General features: G+C 34.8%; 1 protein-coding gene across 3 annotated transcripts in view; it reads right to left on the reverse strand.

Moving 5' to 3' along the window:
• Positions 1-21,170, reverse strand: part of CCDC18 (coiled-coil domain containing 18) — a 98,875-nt gene that overhangs the window by 21,088 nt on the left and 56,617 nt on the right. For all 3 annotated transcript variants that reach the window (XM_051993328.1, XM_051993327.1, XM_051993329.1), the window contains exons 18-20: positions 14,547-14,714; positions 9,629-9,771; positions 685-848 (exon numbers count right to left, since the gene is read on the reverse strand). In XM_051993328.1, coding sequence (XP_051849288.1) covers positions 685-848; positions 9,629-9,771; positions 14,547-14,714 — 475 coding nt within the window. The remainder of the gene's footprint in view (positions 1-684; positions 849-9,628; positions 9,772-14,546; positions 14,715-21,170) is intronic.

Raw genomic sequence — 21,170 nt, forward strand, 5'->3', positions numbered from 1 at the left:
GGCATGTCTGCACTAGGGTGTTTATGATATAAGGAAAGAGACTGGATGTGGGAAGTGAAAGAAGATGAGGGAAGAATGGTATATTAGTCTTGATTGAATCTGGATAATTGGAGGCTTCCTAACTCAATAGAAATGGGGAAGTAATGAGGATGGGTGAGTGTAGGGGGAAGGATCACGAATTTTGTTTTGGATATGTTGAGTTTGAGGCATTTATGGAATACCCAGGTAAAGAAGTTTAAACAGCAGTCATCTGTAGATATGGGACTAAAGTTCAAAAGGGGGATGAAGACTGGAAGAGTCATCTACAAAGAAATGATAACAGAATCCGTGGGAACTGATGAACTCATCAAGAGGTAGTACAGAGAGAGAAGAATACATTATCCAGTGCAGAGCCCTGGGACATACCCACACACAGAGTAAAATACATGGAAGATGAACCTGCAAAAAAGACTGAAAAAAATATTAAATGGACAGGTAGGAAGAGAATTGTGATAGATCAGCATCATAAAACCTAGAGAAGAGTGTGTGTGTGTGTGTGTGTGTGTGTGTGTGTGTGTGTGTGTATGGAAGGAATAGAAAATAGAAGCTAAGGAGGATTAGGACTGAGAAAAGGTCACTGACTTTAGTAAAAAAGAGATTCAACAAAATGAGCTGACAGTTAAGCCCAGCTAAGCTATTGCTTACCAGCTTTCACTTTTTTATCTAGCTCTGTCTGTGTTTGTTCTAAGGTCATATCTAAATGATTTAACTGGATTGTTTTATTCTCTCCATCCCGTCTTAGGTGAAGTATTTCTTTCTCCATTTGAAGCAACTCATCCTTGCACTGATCCATCTCCAATTTTATGTGCCTGAACACAAAGGAAATAAAACAAGTAACAAATACAAAATTAACTGCAGTACTTAAATTTTATTGAATTTTGTGATATATTCTAACTAAGCAAGGTTATAAAATGCTGAATGACAAATAGCACTACATTTTTAAAAAGCAGGCCTTCAAGTATAAAAAGTACCTAAATATATTTACTTTTATTCATATGACATAGTTATCTATTAATAAAGGAAATATAAAATATCTAACAATATTAGTAGTAGCATGTGGTTCTAATGTAAGACTTAGAGTAGTTTTTTTAATTTTAATTTTTGTATAGTTTTTAATGTGCTAAGGCATTATAATAATATTACATATTTGGAAAAAATTCAATTAGCAACTTCAAATACCCAGAATACAACTGAGAATACAGACAATTGGGGGGAAAAAAGGATCAGAATAACCAAAAGTCTACATGCTAAAGTTCCTCAAACTCTCAACGCTAATACAAATAAACTACATGAATACTAGAATTCCTTCCAATTCTGAAATTCTATTATGAATCTAACTTTAGTTATTCAGTTTTCTAGCTCAAAGCAGATAAAGAACAGTAAATTAGAAAGAAGATTGGGAGATTGCTAAAAATATATATAGGCACAATAACAGTTTGACAGCAAAGAAAGAAAATTCATTATTAAAAACAAATAACGTTTAAAATGCAACAATCTGAGGTCACTAAGTATAAAAGCAAACAACCCCATATATTTCAAAAGTGACCATCAGTCATGGAGACAGGGATAATTTATTTAGCATAAAAAGCAGCATGACACCTTGGACCAAGGTGGCCTTGAAACCAGAGTAGCCCTATTTCTGACACACACTGGCATGTGCCTTGGGGATAAGCCATTGAACTTCTCATTGATATAAGTATCACTATAAGACAGAAATTGCAGAAAAGATGCCAAACTGCAATGGGGGGGAGGGGGAAGGGGCGTTTCTCATTTGAGTTTTACATATCAGTGAAATTCACAGATTTATTTTTCTTACTTCTATAAAGGGATAAGGGAAATATATGATAAATATATTTAATGAAGATTTCCCTCAAAAATAGTTTAAAGTTTGGAGTTTGAGCATCTGATAGAATAAGGGAAGATAACTTGAACCTTATGTGGAATACCTTTTTTCTTTGACCATGCCATATAAAAGAGATATTGATAAATACATCAAGACTTAGAAACAAGATTCAAGCCTTTTATAAATAATAGCAGATACCAAATATTCTTCTGTTAATTTTCAAAATTTTGTTAGAGATCTTAAACTTGTGATTCTGGGAAAAAAACCTCATCTTTCGGTACCATATTTGAAAAGCAAGGTAAATTTTTAGAACCCTGATGCTAATCTAGCCTCACTGGAGAATGGTGAAGTTTTAAATTACTGAAAGATATGCAAGATGAAACTTAAAATATATGCCAAATGGGAAAAGAAAAACTGTCTTCTTTTTTTTGAGGTAGAATACTTTCTAATACAGATTTGGAGAGTCAATATACAAAGTACAATTTTATTTTAATGGAAAGTAAATTCTTGAGAAAAGTGTAAGTTTATTAGCTGAATTGCTATCCCTGATAGCAATGCTAAGGATAGTAGATACAGGGCCTATTTTGAGCATGAGGTTTTCTAAAACTAGGACTTTTTAAAAGTAACAAAATTATAACTATATAATGCAAAAACTTTCAACTATTCAAAACTCATCCTTACTACTAATGATGCTGGAATAGTTTTTTTTTTGGAGCAGCCATATTCATAAAGGAAACTATGGAGATATAAGAGAGAATAGTCAAACCGATAAAATGGAAAAAGAAAACTTGCTGCTACCATGGAAGTAGCAGCTTAAGTTTCACACTTAAGACACTATTTCACACTATCTTCTCTTTGGAGAGGTTAATCTAAAAAAAAAAATTAGAAATTTACATAAGAGAAAAATGGTTTAGCTCTTCATCAAAACTGAGGAAATTATCCTTTAAAATTTTTTTTTTTTTATTTTATTTGGTTAAATGTTTTGTGATTATGTCAAAAAATTTAAACCATTTAAAAAAGTTTTGAGTTTCAAATTCTCTCCATTTTTCCCATCCTTCTACCAATTCTTGAGAAGGCAAACAATATTGATTGTACATGTAAAGGCATATAAAACATGTTTCCATATTAGCTATATGTTGTTGCAAAAGAAAACACACAAAACCTAAAAAAATACAGAAAATGAAAAAAAAAAAAAAAAACTTCTACTTGCACTTAGTTGTTCCAGTTCTCTCTCTGGCAGTAGATGACATTTTTCATTATCAGTCCTTCAGAATTGCCTTAGATCCCTGTCTTTATAAAAGTACTTAAGTTTTGGGGCAGCTAGGTGGTGCAGCCGATAGAGCACCAGCCCTCAAGTCAGGAGGACCTGAGTTCAAATATGACCTCAGACACTTACCACTTCCTAGTTGTGTGACCCTGGGGCAAGTCACTTAACCCCAACTACCTCAGCCAAAAAAAAAAAAAAAAAGAATACTTAAGTCTTTCGTCTTTCACTTTGATTATTCTTACAATGATGCAGTTATTATAAACAATGTTCTCCCATTTCTACTCACTTCACTTTGATGAATTCAATTCATGGAAGACTTTCCAAATTTTTCTGAAACCATCCAGCTTATCATTTCTTAGAAAAGTGGTATTCTATCACAATCATATACTACAACTGGCTCAGCCATTCCCCAACTGATGAGCAACTCTCAATGTCCAATCCTTTGCCAGCACAAAAAAAGTCTATTATAAGTGAAATTGTCAATTTTAAAATGCTACATTTATATACAGATTGTTTGTTTAAACTTTTCCTTGAAAATCTTCATCCAACTTCTAACTCCTTAGGGTTCCATGGGATTTAGGATTTGTATTACATTCACTAATTCAACAAACATTTATTAATACCTAATATGCATAAAATAGATAAGAGGATAAGACTAGTTAAAAAAAAAAAAAAACACCAAACCCATAATTCCTGCTGTTTAGAAACTTATAATTTGAGTAGGTCAGCTTCATTATAAATTTAAAAGGACTTTGTAGGATAGACCCTGAAAACTTACCATCATTCAGGCATAATACATATTACTCCCTCTAAACCATGTACTAAATTGACCTTGTTCTTACTGCTCTTCATGTACATCATTCCATCTTTTATCTTCATTCCTCTGCATAGGCTGTTCCCTCCAGTTTGAATGCATTCTTTCTTCACCTGCAATTTCTGGAATCCCTGTCTTCCCTTCAAGGCTCAATAAAGAAGGCTTTTTCTAATTCTTGCTGACTGTTAGTACTCTCTTGAAATTACATTTTTTTAATGTATGTGTATTATATATATATATACATATATATGTGTGTGTATACTATATATGTGTATATATAATACATATGTACATGTGTATAATATGTTTATGTGTAATACATATATACATATTATATGTAATCCATACATCTACATATTGGTTGATACACACATACAATTTCCCCAAAAGAATGCAATAAGCTCTTTTCATTTTGCTTCTCCAGGATTTAGCAAAATATCTGACATAAACTGTTTAATAAATGCTTGTTGATTTGACCATTTGTCTGGTTTCCATAAGAAAAAGAATTGGAAAAACCAGTCAATCAGTAATTTGTCTTCCTACTAACTCTCTATATAGGTACCTATTTATTAATGTGTTGTCTCTAATATTGATATTAATATGCTCCTGACAACAGGAACTGCTTTGTGCTTAAATTAAAAAATATTTTTTCCAATTACAAGCAAAAACAATTTTACATATTTAAAAAAATTTTAAATTCCAAATTCTCTCCCTTTGTCCCCCTTTTGAGAAAACAATTTGATATTGATTATACAAATATAACCAATGCAAAACCATTTCCATATTAGTCAAATTATAAAAGAAAACAGAGACCTTACCCAAAAAAAGAAAGAAAAATAAAGTAAATAAAAGATATGCTTCAATCTGCATTCAGAGTTCTCTCCCTGGAGACAGATAGTATTTTTTAATCATAAGCTGTTGGAATTGTCTTGGATCACTGTATTAGTAAGAATAGCTAAGTCATTCTCAGTTGATCTTTGTACAGTATTATTGTTACTGTGTACAATATTGTTTTCTGCTCACTGTACTTGGCATCAGTTCATTTAAGTTTACCCAGGTATTTTTTTTTTAAGTCCTGCTCATGTTTTATAGCACAATAGTATTTCATTAAAAGCATATTCCACAACTTGTTCAGCCATTCCTCAAGTGATGGGCATCCCCTCAATTCCCAATCCTTTGCTTTTTCTTTGCCCATTTCTCAAGTGTCCAATTTTTAAATAGCTTACAAAAAGAGGTGTTATTTTACCTTTTTGCAGATAAACATTCTTTTTAATCTTTTTTTTTTTTTGGATACAGACCTAGCAGTGATATTGTTGAATCAAAGGTTCAGTGCTCTTTGGATATAGTTCCAAACTGTTCTCCAGAATAGATGGATCAGTTCACAACTTTGCCCAGAGTATGTTAGTGTTCCTATTTTTCCATATCCTCTCCAACATTTCTCATTTTCCTTTTCTTTCATATTAGCCAATAATGATAGGTATAAGATGGTACCTCAGAGCTCATTTCTCTAATCAATATTGATTTAAAGCATGACTATGGATAGCTTTGATTTCTTCTTCTGAAAACTGCCTATGCATATTTTATCTTCCAATAAATTTCACTTAGTTCTCTCTAAATATTTAGGAAGCGAGGTCTTTATCAGAGAAATGTGATATAAAATTACCTTCCATCCAGTTTTCTGCTTTTTGTCTAATTTTGGCTACATTAATTTTGTTTACACAATATAATTTAATTGAAATTATCCATTTTGTATCCCATAATGTACTCTTATCAAGTGTTTGGCCATAAATTCTCCTATTTCTTAGCCAGTACCAGATTGTTTTGAGAATTACCATTACATAATACAGTTTGAGATCTGGTATTGCTAAACTACCTTTTTTCACTTTTTTTTTTTTTTTTTTGGACTCCCAAAATATTCTTGATCTTTTTTTCTTTCAGATGAATCTTGTTACTATTTTTTCTAGCTCTATAAAATAGTTAGTAGTTTGATTGGTATGCTACGGAATTAATCTAGGTAGGATTATAATAGTATTTTTATTCTATTAGTTCATTCTAACTGTGAACAATATGCATTCTTTCTTCACCTCCAATTTCTGGAATCCCTATCTTCCCGTCAATATTGTCATTTGTTTAGATCTGACTTTGTGTCAAAAATGTTTTGTATGTACTTGTTTTTATATAGTTTCTGGGTTTGTCTTACCAGGTAACACTCCCAACTATTTTATAATCCCTACAATTATTTTAAACGAAATTTCTCTTTTTTCTTTCTTTTTTTCCTTTTTGCTAAGGCAATTGGGGTTAACTGACTTGACCAGGGTGTCACACAACTAGTAAGTGTTAAGTGTCTGAGGTCTTCCTGACTTCAGGGCCAGTACTCTACCCACTGTACCACCTAGCTGCCCCATCTTGAACAATTCTAATTGTAGCTCCAGCATATTTGAATTGTTTTTTTTCCTTGTTTCTTACAAAATTTTATCTTTTGCCACTACACACCTGTCAGATTGGCTAGAGTGACAGGGAAAGATAATGTGGAATGTTGGAGGGGATGTGGGAGAACAGGGACACTGATACATTGTTGGTGGAGTTGTGAACACATCCAGCCATTCTGGAGAGCAATTTGGAACTATGCTCAAAAAATTATCAAACTGTGCATACCCTTTGATCCAGCAGTGTTTCTACTGGGCTTATACCCCAAAGAGATACTAAAGAAGGGAAAGGTACCTGTATGTGCCAGAATGTTTGTGGCAGCCCTGTTTGCAGTGGCTAGAAGCTGGAAAATGAATGGATGCCCATCAGTTGGAGAATGGTTGAGTAAACTGTGGTATATGAACATTATGGAATATTATTGTTCTGTAAGGAATGACCTGTGGAATGAATACAGAGAGCACTGGCGAGACATATATGAACTGATGCTAAGTGAGATGAGCAGAACCAGGAGGTCATTATATATCTCAACAACGATACTGTATGAGGATGTATTCTGATGGAAGTGGATCTCTTCAATAAAGAGAGCTAATTCAGTTTCAATTGATCAAAGATGGACAGAAGCAGCTACACCCAAAGAAAGAACACTGGGAAATGAATATAAACTGCTTACATTTTTGTTTTTCTTCCCGTGTTATTTATACCTTCTGAATTCAATTCTCCCTGTGCAACAAGAAAACTGTTCAGTTCTGCACACATATATTGTATCTAGGATATACTGTAACCTATTCAACATGTAAAGGACTGCTTGCCATCTGGGGAAGGGGAGGAGGGAGGGAGGGGAAAAATCGGAACAGAAGTGAATGCAAGGGATAATGCTGTAAAAAATTACCCTGGCATGGGTTCTATCAATAAAAAGTTGTTAAAAAAAACAAAATAAAATAAAATAAAATAAAAATAAATAAAAATAAAAACAAAATTTTCTCTTTGATCTGGGGTTTCGAAATTTAGCAATAATATTCCTGTGTGTTTTCCACGCAGGATTTTTTTGAGGGTGATTGGTGGATTTTTTTCTATTTCTACTTTCCCTCCATGTTCTATCACTTCAGGATAATTTTCTTGGATTATTTCTTGCATTATTGTGTCAAAGTGCTTTTTTTTGGTCACAATTTTCAGGCAATCCAATTATTTTTATATTTTCTCTTGATCTGTTCTCCAGATCTGTCATTTTTCTTATGTTTCACATTCTTTTCTTTTCGTTCTCTATAATCTGTTTTGTTACTTCTTGGTCTCTTGCAGATTCCCTAGCTTTTTCTTATCCAGTTTTAATTTTCAAAGAGTTATTTTTGATTCTGAGACTCTGTATCTTCTTTTCTAGTTGGTTAACTTTTTTTTTCCTCATGATCTTGTTTTTCTTGGATGGTTTTTATTTTTTATTTTTAGTTTTTTAGTTTTTCTTCAATGTCTCTCAATTGACTTCAAAATCTTTTTTGAGTTCTTCTATAAATTCTTTCTGGGCATGGAGTCATTTCATATTACTCTTTGGGTTAGAAACTTTTTTTACTGCAGTATCTTCCTCTGAAGATGAAACTCAGTCTTCTTTGTTCCCATAGTATGTTTCTATGGTGGAGTTTTTTTCTACTTTGCTAGCCTTTTTTTTTTTTTTTTTTTAAAAATAACAGTTATTAGTGTAAGTACCTCTAATTCTGGGGTGGGAAGCCTCCTTTCCCCCTGCCTCTGTACTCATGGTTATGCTGGTTCCTTCTCACCCAAGATTGAATCTCAGCAGCACAGTTGGGCCTGTTGTTCCCAATCTGCTGAGATTCCTTCAGTCTTCCCAGACTCAGACTCCACAAACAGTGCAGGATGTGAAAGTTTCTGTAGTTCCCCTAGAGAATCCAGCCACACCCACCTTGCCCTGAGGCTCTCCACAGGTTGTTTCTATGGGGCTAATCCAGAGGTATTTACATTTCACTATGGATTGGTCTTATCTTTTTTCAGATCTTCTCAGGTTATATCAGGAGAACCTCTTACCATAAGTAGTCTTGATTTTTCATGAATCTATATTCTTCCTAAGGCGCTAATTTGAACTAATTGTAGAGGAAATTGGAAGAGCTTAAAATTTACCAACCTACTTCTCCATCTTCCCAGAATCCTCCCCCAGCCATTTTTCCAGTGATTTTAAGAGGAATTAGTGTTGTATTTTGTCAAAAGCTTTTCTTGCATTTACTGATAAAATAATATGATTTTTGAGGTTTTTGTTAATGATATGGTCAATTATTCTGATAGTTTTTAGGAGTTACAAGTATCATTTTCTCATGTAGTACTGTAAGCAGTTTTAACCTTAATGAATCCTTTATAATTTCATTTTCCTCTATCTTTTTAGGCTTTTTAAAATTCTTATATTTGAAAGTCAAATTTTGTCTTTTCATCAAGAATCCTTAAAAGTCCTTTATTTCACTGAAATCTATTTCCCCCCTAAAGGATTATACAAAGTTTTGTGAGGAGTTATTTTTGGTTGTAATGATATCTCTCTTTTGCTCTCTGGAATATCATATTCTAATCCAGGGGTCTTCAAACTACGGCTGTGGGCCAGATGTGGCAGCTGAGGATGATTATCCCCCTCACCCAGGGCTATGGAGTTTCTTTATTTAAAGGCCCACAAAACAAAGTTTTTGTTTTTACTATATAGTCCGACAGTCCAACTATAGTCCAACAGTCTGAGGGACAGTGAACTGGCGCTCTATTTAAAAAGTTTGAGGACCCCTGTAATCCTTCTGATCTTTTAATGTAGAAGCTAATAAATTTTGTTATCTTAACTGTGGCTCCACGATATTTGAATTATTATTATTATTTTTTGGCTACTTATAGTTATTTTTCTCCTTCACCTGGGACCTATATATCTTGGCTATAGCTCTGGAATTTGTCTACAATATTCCTGGATGTTTTCACAAAGAATATTTAAAGAAGCATTTTAGAGAACTGAAGAAGTTAGTGGGATGAGAACAGCTGTAAGGCAATGATAACAAGTAGAATTACCAAAATACAAGTAAAAAGACAATGGTTTTTGTAATTTTGCTAAGACACACAAGTGGGAATCAGTAAAATTTAAATAAGCAATGTTATTGTTATAAATACTCCTCTATCAATGCACAGTCTACAATTTTAAACTATTATATTTTTATACTTTTTGTAAAAAGGAAAAATATTTAGGAATAATAAGGAAAAATTAAAGTTGTACCTGGCGGTGCTAGTTAATTCAATAACTTTCTGCCTTTTTGTATCTGCTTCATGAGAGGCTGATTCAAGTTTCTCCTCCACTTTTCTCAACTTTTCAGCAGAAATTTCTTTCTGTTTTTGAAGTTCTTGTTCCAGTTTTGATACCTTATGAATAGTTTTCAATTTAGTATTTTAAACTCTTATGTTATAGGTCAAAGCTTCCTATACCAGTCTTTAGAAGAAAAAATAATATGACAATACTTAACTATATACTAATTCAAAATGGACTGCCCCAAAATCCAACCAGGATAAAAGAAAAATACAAATCTTTAAAAGATAAAAGGACATGAATTTTTCTTAATGTGCTTATTCATTTAATAAAGGGCTATTATCTTTGGCTCTATCCTGCTCATTAACTGTGACATAGATGAGAGAGCTTAACAAAGGGAATGCATGTTTATGAAATTTGTGATGACATGAACCTAGGATGGATAATATAAGAGATGAAAGAATTAGTTCCCAGAAATATCCTGACAGACTAAAATGCCAAACTAAATCTAACAAGGCAAAATTTAATTGTGTTACACTTAAGCCTACTAAAGTCTGACTCTTTTCTTTAAAAAATCAATTGCATAGGAAACTAATGGAAGAAGACATGGCTAGAAACAGTTAATTGTAAAAGATCTGAATCAATGTTGTGACATGGAAGCCAAAAAACCTACTAAATTCTTTGTATTCAGAAAAGTGTAGTATTCAAAATGAATGTGATTATCCCACTATATACTTCATGATCACAATACTAATACTTGAGTATTGTATATACTGTTCTGGGCATCATATTTTGGGAGAGACATTGCACTCCTCATCCCTTTCAAAACAAGGACAAAAATGGAAGACCCTAACTGATTCCCTTTAAGCAAATTAAGTTAATGATCCAACTAAAAGAAAAGTTTATTTTTTCTTTATTTTTTAAATTGCAGGTTGAGCAGCTAGGAAACGCAGTGGATAGAGCATGGGCCCTAGAGTTCAAAAAGTATGCCATAAAAAAACCATTTGAGGGAACTCAAGTTTATCCTAAAAAAGAGAAGCCTTTTTTAAGGCTTCTTAAGGCTTAATTATGAAAAGAGTAGACAGAAAGAATTCTTTAGATGAAATAATTCTTCAGTTATCTGAAAGGTTATCTATCACATGAAAGAGAGAGATTCAACTTTTCCTGTTTGACCCTAGAGAACAGAACTAGGAGCAATTAGCAAAAACTGGTAGGAGAAGAATTTCAGCTCAACCTAAGGAAAAGCTTCCTAAAAATTCTATTTCTCCAAAATAGAGTGACCTGCCTCAAGGTGAAGTGTGAATGAACTGATTTTTTTAAAATTTAGCAGTAAATAGGAGGAGAGAAAAAAAGGAAAGTTTGAAGAGACAGAAGAACTGCCATGGACAGGTAATTTTATAGTATGATATTATATCATTAAGTCAACAACAATCAGTCAATAAACATTTATTAGCACTTATTATTAGCACTCTGCCACACATTGTAATAAGTTCTGAGAGTAAAAAAAAAAAAAAAAAAAAGAGAGAGACCAACTACAAACTACTAGTCTCTGCCTTAAATGAGCTCATTATCTAGTGGAAGAACAATGCATAAAAAGAAGTTTTAAAGGATAGGGAGGAAGGGAAATTATTTAAACTTGGGGGTATGATGAAGTCCTGAAGTCCTACAGCTAGATGGGAAATGATGATATAGTTGCCCTGGGCATTTTCTTAATGGAAAATCTGGGAGAACTCTCTTGATCTCCATTCTCTTTAAGCAGAGGAAAGGAAGTACCCTAGAGACAGAGGGAAGGGGTAAGTTTCAGAGTTGAAGTAATCTTACAGGATGATGAATTTCTGGATTCAATGATGATATTCAGGAAAGCAACTGGATGGGAAATTACTGCATTTACAGGAAGAGATAAAGGAGCCAATGGAAAGGCAGAGACTAAAGAGCCAAAAGTTATAATGATTTATGAAACAAGATTCAGAAAGAGATATGAAGGAATGGGATCAAGAGCAGTTTATTTCCATATACAGCTATCTATATCTATCTCTATCCATCTATTGATCAGTGTATTTATGTATACACAAGAGATACATTTTGAGATTTCTTCCTAGAGACAATAATAAACCCATGATTATTAATGAAGTTATTGAGACAGTATGGAAGAGAAAAAGACTTAAGAACCTTCGGGAATACTCATAGTTAGTGAATAATATGGATAATGTGGAATCAAAGAAGTTAAAAAAGAAGTGGTTTGAAAAATAGGAGCAGCAAGAGATAGTAGTGTCCTTAATACCCAGAGAATAGAATGTACAGGAGAGAAGATGGTAAACTGCAAAATATTACATAGAGTTCAAGAAAGGTGAAGATCATAAGATTCTACAATAAAAGATCACTGATAACTTTAGAGAGAGGTGTTTCAGTTGATAAGGCTGGAAGCTAGAGTACAAAGAGTATAGGAGTGATAGAAGAGGAAGTGGGAAAACAATATTGAAAGAGGATAAAAGATACAAGATGATATCTTGGAAGTCTAGGCAGATATTATGAAGGTTCTTTTTAAGGATGGGGAGATGTAAGCATGTGCAAAGGCAGTTAGGAAGAAGACAGGGGGAGAAAGAGGGAGAGGGAAAGAGAGAGGAAGAGGAAGAGAGAAGGGAAGGGAGAGAAAGAGGGAGAGAGAGACAAAGACAGAAAGACAGAGAGGGAGACAAAGACAGAAAGACAGAGAAAGAAAAAAGTGGAAAACAATATCAACGGTTTTTGAGATGAAGAAACTTGGAAAAGTAGAGTTTATTTATAATAGCTTCAATTTCCTCAGTAAAATAAGAGTTGAAGTTCTCATTGAAATGTTGGATTGCGGTGGGAGGGAGTTACAAGAGACTTGAGAAGGAAAGAGGAGGTTTGGAAGAGCTTTGAGGTTAGGGAGATAGGTAATCAATTAGGCAGGAATAAATGGACTGCCTTGTTGTGATGAATTATTATCCTGCTAAAGCTAGAGAATGCAATAAGATCGGAGAACATAAATAGTAGTGATGTGGGAAAGATTCCTTTCTAGATTCCCATCCTCTCCTAGTTAATAATGTAAATTACCCTTTAACTCACAAATCCTGGTTTCCTTTGAATTCCAATAGAAGATCTGACCTGTTCCCAGCCCCACCCGGATCTGAGCCAACTTTAGAGCTACACCCAAAAGCCCCTCGAGTTAAGTCTCCCATTATAAAAGGGAGACACTGGGACCCCCTCTTTGCAGAGATTCCAAACATGGTGCCATGTGAGGACCCTCTGTCCACTGGACCCTTTGTCCAGTGCCCTCCTTATCTCTATCTTCACCTAATAATAAACCTCTTTTATCAATCTAGCTCTCCGGGCCAATAAATACTTTTATTGGGAACTCATGACATTACTAGACTCCATTTACGCGCCACTACTAGACTCCATTTACGCGCCACTACTAGACTCCATTTACCGCCGTATCCTTGCGCCGAATCCAAGGGGGTTGCAGGGGAGCTTTGCTTGACTCCCTGTACCCCAAACCTGCCACTAGATGTTAACTAAACCCTAATTTTATTTAGGTACCCCAAATCTAGACCTCAACAGTAGGAGTAATTCAGAGCAGATTTGGGAAGAGATAAGCAATATTAGCTAAGGGGGCAGGTAATCTGAGAGTGAGGGGTAATGTAGAATTGAAATGGAGAACTATTAGACTAAAAGTGGAGAGGGAAGAAAATAAAGTTCTAAGAGGTAGAAGGATTAAAACATGTCAGTGAGGAAAAAATAGCATGAGGCAGAAAAGCATAGGGTACAGTGAAATGAGAGATCAGGATCAGAGGAGAATATAAAAATTTTTAATTAGAAAAAATGGAACACTTTTGAGTAATGATGGCATGAAGAGGGTAATAATGGCATGAAGAGTGTGAGCTTCCTTCCTGGCTGAGGTGAAGTGAAGGAGTAGGTCAAAGGATTTAAAAAGGCTGAGGAATAAAGTAGTTTTTAATTGGATTTTTACAATCTACAAAGTATTTGCTCCATTTTAAACTCTAAATTTACTGAACTAAGCCTAATTTAGGTTTGGCACACAATAACTTTCTCTGATACCCCAGTTGACAGTGCTTCTTGTAAATATACTGTATATATTTATTTATGTATGTGTTGTCTCCTCTCTTATAATGTAAACTTTTTGAAGAGGGGGAATATTTTCTCTTTGTGTACTTATCACTTTATAGAACATAGAATACAATAGATACCTAATGCATGTTTGTTGAATGAATAGATTCCTAAAACAAATGCCCATCTCTTTAACTTCAATATTCTTCCAGTGATCCTACATAATTACAAATCATGGCACATAATGTGGCAAAAATTAATGTAATATAATCGAAGAGATAGATGACTAGAAAAAGGTGGTTTGGTTCTGGAGTGAGAGGCAAGCATTAACAAGAGGCCAAAGCATATCCTGCTCAGAGAGAGCCAGGCAATGTCAAGAGAATTTACAAGAAGGACTCTTAACACACTAGGTGGATCTCTGGTGCAGAATATACCAAAGGAAACAATAACAATGGATAACTTTCTTGTTGACAACTTGAAAGTACAACTTTCAAGGCTTCCAAAGAAGTCTTCTAAATATTAATACATTGAAACCTAAAACAAACCTGTGACATAAGTACTTGAATTATTTATTGTCCTCATTTTAAAAATAAGAAACTTGAGGCTTAGAGAGGTTAGATGATTTCTTCATAGTGATACAACTAAGTAAGTGAATGAGAGGCAAATGGAATGAGAAAATATGGGCTATAATCTGGACCTTTGGAGGGAATATCTACATCAACAAGGTCAAGAATCATTATAAGTATTTAAAATACAAACTGAAATAGCTAATTTTAAAAATTATTTTCTACTGGAAAGATACCTGTTTTTCAAGTTTAGCTTGAGAGTCTTCTAATTCTCCATTTCTTACAGTCTCATCTTGTAACATCTGTTGCTGTTGCTGCAAAGTGTGTTGCAAGATAACATTTTGTTTGGTAGTCTCCTGTAGACTGTGAGTTTTTAATTTTAATTCTTTCTGCAAACAATACACCTAAAATACAAAAAAGCATTATGGTAACATAGTATTTATAATTTCAGAGGATCTACATTTTATATAAAGTATAAGGTAATACTTGAAAAAATATCTTAACAAAGAAAAAGTCTTCACCTTACCCACTAGAATTTGCAGCTGATCCTATCTCAGTGGATTTGCTCCTTCTACTACCTCAACAGGAAGCAAAGAGTAACAATAAATGTGAAAGAGTGATATGAATTGAAGCAACACTCCATCATCATCATTCTTCACACATTTAGAGGAGGGAACAACAGCTATATAAGAATAGAATTAGAAAACCTTCATTAATAGCTTAGGTGTGCTGACAAAATTCATACCGGAAAAAATTAATTTAAAAGGAAAATAGTATTTAGAATAGTATTTATTTGTATGATCAAGAAGGAAAATATAATATCCTTTAGAAAATAAGTTGAGGAAGATGGCGGAGGGGAGGCTCACAGCTGTGTAAGCTCCACGCTTTCTCTCACTATCCATTTCATTACAAGCCTCTGAATTAATGCTTGACTGAAAAAAAAATCCACAAAAAGTTACCAAGAGAAGCCATCCTTGAGATTCGCCAAGAAAGGTCTGTCTTTACTGGAGGGCTGGGACGGTTTTAGATCGGGTGGGCGCAGGCGGCGGGCAGCGGCAGTGAGAGCAAGGGAGCAGATGGGAGAGGGGGTGGGGAGTGATTGCAGCCGTCTCTGCGGGGAGAGCTTTGCTACAGGTTTGGATACTTTGCTCCGGCAGCAAGTCAGCAGCCCAGCAGAGAAGCTAAAAACACCGGGGCTGAAGAATACAACCCCAAACAGCTGGAGTCTCTCGGGACCTGGCCGCCCCCCCAATCCCCACAGTGACTCAGCACGCTTTGGGATCTCAGAGCGCACACGCAACACAGTCCTGCTAGTGCCTCACTGCTGCCCCCTGCAGTCTGTAGAGGAAGCTCGATAACATACCCAGCCCCTCCCCCAAAGAAAGACTCCAGTTTTTTCTGTTTTTCTTTGGTAGTTTGTCTCTGATTATTAGACAGAATGAGCAAGAAGCTGAAGAGGACTTTAACCCTTGACAGCTTCTATACAGATAGAGAGCAGACTCTAAATCCTGAGGAGACTAAAAACAGACTGTCTCCAGGTGAATCCCCAAAGGAGGAGATCATCTGTTCCTCAGCACAGATGAACCTCATAGAAGTGATTAAAAAGGCTCTCACAAGGGAGCTAGAAGAAAAATGGGGAAAGCAGAGTGAGGCTTGGCAAAAGGAGAGGGAAGCTTGGGAAAAGGAGAGGGAGGCTTGGCAAAAGAGCCTGGAGAAAGTTAAAGAGAGAGTGGATAAAGAAGTAAAATCCTTGAAAAATAGGATTAGTGAACTGGAAACAGAAAACAGCTCTCTAAAAAACAAAATTGGCGAAATGGAAAAAAATTCCACAGAACAAAAGAACTCAATGGGACAATTAGAAAAAGATTTTAAAAAAGTGAGTGAAGAAAATACTTCACTGAAAATCAGAATTGAACAAGTGGAATTGAATGACTCGAGGAGACAAGAAGAATCAGTCAAGCAAATCCAAAAAAATCAAACAATGGAGAAAAATGTGAAATACCTTCTGGGGAAGACAACAGACCTGGAAAACAGATCCAGGAGAGACAATCTGAGAATCATTGGACTTCCAGAAAAACATGATGAAAAAAAGAGCCTGGACACTATTTTCCAGGAAATCATCAAAGAGAACTGCCCAGAAGTCATAGGAACAGAGGAAAAAATAAACATTGAAAGGATTCATCGATCACCCACTGAAAGGGATCCTAAAATTAAAACACCAAGGAATATAGTGGCCAAATGCCAGAACCCTCAGATGAAGGAAAAAATATTGCAAGCGGCTAGAAAAACCCAATTCAAGTATCAAGGAGCCACAATAAGGATCACCCAGGATCTGGCAGCATCCACATTAAAAGATCGAAGGGCCAGGAATATGATATTCCGAAAGGCTAAAGAACTTGGTATGCAACCAAAAATAACTTACCCAGCGAGAATGAGCATCTTTTTCCAGGGAAGAAGATGGACATTCAACGAAGTAAGCGAATTTCATCTATTTCTGATGAAAAAACCAGAACTTAACAAAAAGTTTGATCTACAAATAGAGAATCAAGAGAAATCTAAAAAGGTAAAAGATTAATCTTGGGAACTATATTTTGACTATATAGATGTATAAACAATACATGTATACCTTGTTCTAGAAATTGATGTGGAAAGGACATTGTATCAGAAAAAGGGTAAAGTGGGAGTAGTACATCTCATGAAGAGGCATAGGAAACCTATTATATCTGAGAGAAAGAAGGGAGGGGGATGAATATAGTGGGTATCTTACTGCCTTCAGAATTGGCTTTAAGTGAAAAATCTTAAGACATATTCAATCTATGGTGAAACTTCTCCACCTCATTGAAAAGTGAGAAGGGAAAAGTGAAAAGGGAAGGAATAAGCTAAGCGGAAGGGAATACGGGAATTGGGAGGGAAAGGGGTAAGATAGGGGGAGGAACTCTAAGGCGGGGGGAGGGATACTAAAAAGGGAGGGCTGTGAGAAGCAAGTGGTGCTCACAAGCTTAATACTGGGAAGGGGGGGAAAGGGGAAAGAAGGGAGAAAAGCATAAACCGGGGTTAACAAGATGGCAAGTAATACAGAATTGGTCATTCTAACCATAAACGTGAACGGGGTAAACTCCCCCATAAAGAGGAAGCGGTTAGCAGAATGGATTAAAAGCCAGAATCCTACAATATGTTGTTTACAGGAAACACACCTGAAGCGGGGAGATACATGCAGGTTAAAGGTAAAAGGTTGGAGCCAAATCTACTATGCTTCAGGTGAAGTCAAAAAAGCAGGGGTAGCCATCCTGATCTCAGATCAAGCTAAAGCAAAAATTGATCTAATTAAAAGAGATAAGGAAGGGCACTATATCTTGCTAAAGGGTAGCATGGATAATGAAGCACTATCTATATTAAACATATATGCACCAAGTGGGGTAGCATCTAAATTCTTAAAAGAGAAACTAAGAGAGCTGCAAGAAGAAATAGACAGTAAAACTATAATAGTGGGAGATCTTAACCTTGCACTCTCAGAATTAGATAAATCAAACCACAAAATAAATAAGAAAGAAGTCAAAGAGGTAAATAGAATACTAGAAAAGTTAGATATGACAGATCTCTGGAGAAAATGTAATGGAGACAGAAAGGAATACACTTTCTTTTCAGCAGTTCATGAAACCTATACAAAAATCGACCATATATTAGGACATAAAAACCTCAAACTCAAATGCAGTAAGGCAGAAATAGTAAATGCATCCTTTTCAGACCACGATGCAATGAAAATTACATTCAACAAAAAACCAGGGGGAAGTAGACCAAAAAATAATTGGAAACTAAATAATCTCATACTAAAGAATGATTGGGTGAAACAGCAAATCATAGACATAATTAATAACTTCACCCAAGAAAACGATAATAATGAGACATCATACCAAAATGTATGGGATGCAGCCAAAGCGGTAATAAGGGGAAATTTCATATCTCTAGAGGCCTATTTGTATAAAATAGAGAAAGAGAAGGTCAATGAATTGGGTTTGCAACTAAAAATGCTAGAAAAGGAACAAATTAAAAACCCCCAGTCAAGCACTAAACTTGAAATTCTAAAAATAAAAGGTGAGATCAATAAAATTGAAAGTAAAAAAAACTATTGAATTGATTAATAAAACTAAGAGTTGGTTCTATGAAAAAACCAACAAAATAGACAAACCCTTAGTAAATCTGATTAAAAAAAGGAAAGAGGAAAATCAAATTGTTAGTCTTAAAAATGAAAAGGGAGAACTCACCACTAACGAAGAGGAAATTAGAGCAATAATTAGGAGTTACTTTGCCCAACTTTATGCCAATAAATTCGACAACTTAAATGAAATAGAAAAATACCTCCAAAAATATAGCTTGCCCAAACTAACAGAAGAAGAAGTAAATATCCTAAACAGTCCCATCTCAGAAAAAGAAATAGAACAAACTATCAATCAACTCCCTAAGAAAAAATCCCCAGGACCAGATGGATTTACATGTGAATTCTACCAAACATTTAAAGAACAATTAACTCCAATGTTATATAAACTATTTGAAAAAATAGGGATTGAAGGAGTCCTACCAAACTCCTTTTATGACACAGACATGGTACTGATACCTAAACCAGGTAGGCTGAAAACAGAGAAAGAAAATTATAGACCAATCTCCCTAATGAATATTGATGCTAAAATCTTAAATAAAATATTAGCAAAAAGATTACAGAAAATCGTCACCAGGATAATACACTATGACCAAGTAGGATTTATACCAGGAATGCAGGGCTGGTTCAATATTAGGAAAACTATTAGCATAATTGACTATATCAATAACCAAACAAACAAAAACCATATGATCATCTCAATAGATGCAGAAAAAGCATTTGATAAAATCCAACATCCATTCCTAATAAAAACACTTGAGAGCATAGGAATAAATGGACTTTTCCTTAAAATAGTCAGGAGCATATATTTAAAACCATCAGTAAGCATCATATGCAATGGGAAAAAACTGGAACCTTTCCCAGTAAGATCTGGAGTGAAGCAAGGTTGCCCACTATCACCATTATTATTTAATATCGTATTAGAAACACTAGCCTCGGCAATAAGTCGAGAAAGATATTAAAGGAATTAGAGTAGGCAATGAGGAAACCAAACTATCACTCTTTGCAGATGATATGATGGTATACCTAGAGAACCCCAGAGATTCTACTAAAAAGCTATTGGAAATAATTCATAATTTTAGCAAAGTAGCTGGCTACAAAATAAATCCCCATAAATCCTCAGCATTTTTATACATCACCAACAAAACCCAACAGCAAGAGATACAAAGAGAAATTCCATTCAGAATAACTGCTGATACCATAAAATATTTGGGAATCTATCTACCAAAGGAAAGTCAGGAATTATATGAGCAAAATTATAAAAAAGTCTCCACACAAATAAAGTCAGACTTAAATAATTGGAAAAATATTAAGTGCTCTTGGATCGGCCGAGCGAACATAATAAAGATGACAATACTCCCTAAACTAATCTATTTATTTAGTGCTATACCAATCAGACTTCCAAGAAAATATTTTATTGATCTAGAAAAAATAACAACAAAATTCATATGGAACAATAAAAAGTCGAGAATCTCAAGGGAATTAATGAAAAAAAAAATCAAGTGAAGGTGGCCTAGCTGTACCTGATCTAAAATTATATTATAAAGCAGCAGTCACCAAAACCATTTGGTATTGGCTAAGAAATAGATTAGTGGATCAGTGGAAAAAGCTAGGTTCACAAGACAGGATAGTCAACTATAGCAATCTAGTGTTTGACAAACCCAAAGCCCCTAACTTCTGGGAAAAGAATTCATTATTTGATAAAAACTGCTGGGATAATTGGAAATTAGTATGGCAGAAATTAGGCATGGACCCACACTTAACACCATATACCAAGATAAGATCAAAATGGGTCTATGACCTAGGCATAAAGAACGAGATTATAAATAAATTAGAGGAACATAGAATAGTTTATCTCTCAGACTTGTGGAGGAGAAAGAAATTTGTGACCAAAGATGAACTAGAGACCATTACTGATCACAAAATAGAAAATTTTGATTACATCAAATTAAAAAGCCTTTGTACAAATAAAACTAATGCAAACAAGATTAGAAGGGAAGCAACAAACTGGGAAAACATTTTCACAGTTAAAGGTTCTGATAAAGGCCTCATTTCCAAAATATATAGAGAACTGACTCAAATTTATAAGAAATCAAGCCATTCTCCAATTGATAAATGGTCAAAGGATATGAACAGACAATTTTCAGAGGATGAAATTGAAACTATTACCACCCATATGAAAGAGTGTTCCAAATCATTATTGATCAGAGAAATGCAAATTAAGACAACTCTGAGATACCACTACACACCTGTCAGATTGGCTAAGATGACAGGAAAAAATAATGATGAATGTTGGAGGGGATGCGGGAAAACTGGGACACTAATGCATTGTTGGTGGAGTTGTGAACGAATCCAACCATTCTGGAGAGCAATCTGGAATTATGCCCAAAAAATTATCAAATTGTGCATACCCTTTGATCCAGCAGTGTTTCTATTGGGCTTATATCCCAAAGAAATACTAAAGAAGGGAAAGGGACCTGTATGTGCCAAAATGTTTGTAGCAGCCCTGTTCGTAGTGGCTAGAAACTGGACAATGAATGGATGCCCATCAATTGGAGAATGGCTGGGTAAATTGTGGTATATGAATGTTATGGAATATTATTGTTCTGTAAGAAATGACCAGCAGGATGAATACAGAGAGGACTGGCGAGACTTACATGAACTGATGCTAAGTGAAATGAGCAGAACCAGGAGATCATTATACACT

This window comes from Antechinus flavipes, chromosome 4 (genome assembly GCF_016432865.1).
Source record: "Antechinus flavipes isolate AdamAnt ecotype Samford, QLD, Australia chromosome 4, AdamAnt_v2, whole genome shotgun sequence".
Lineage (NCBI taxonomy): Eukaryota > Metazoa > Chordata > Mammalia > Dasyuromorphia > Dasyuridae > Antechinus > Antechinus flavipes.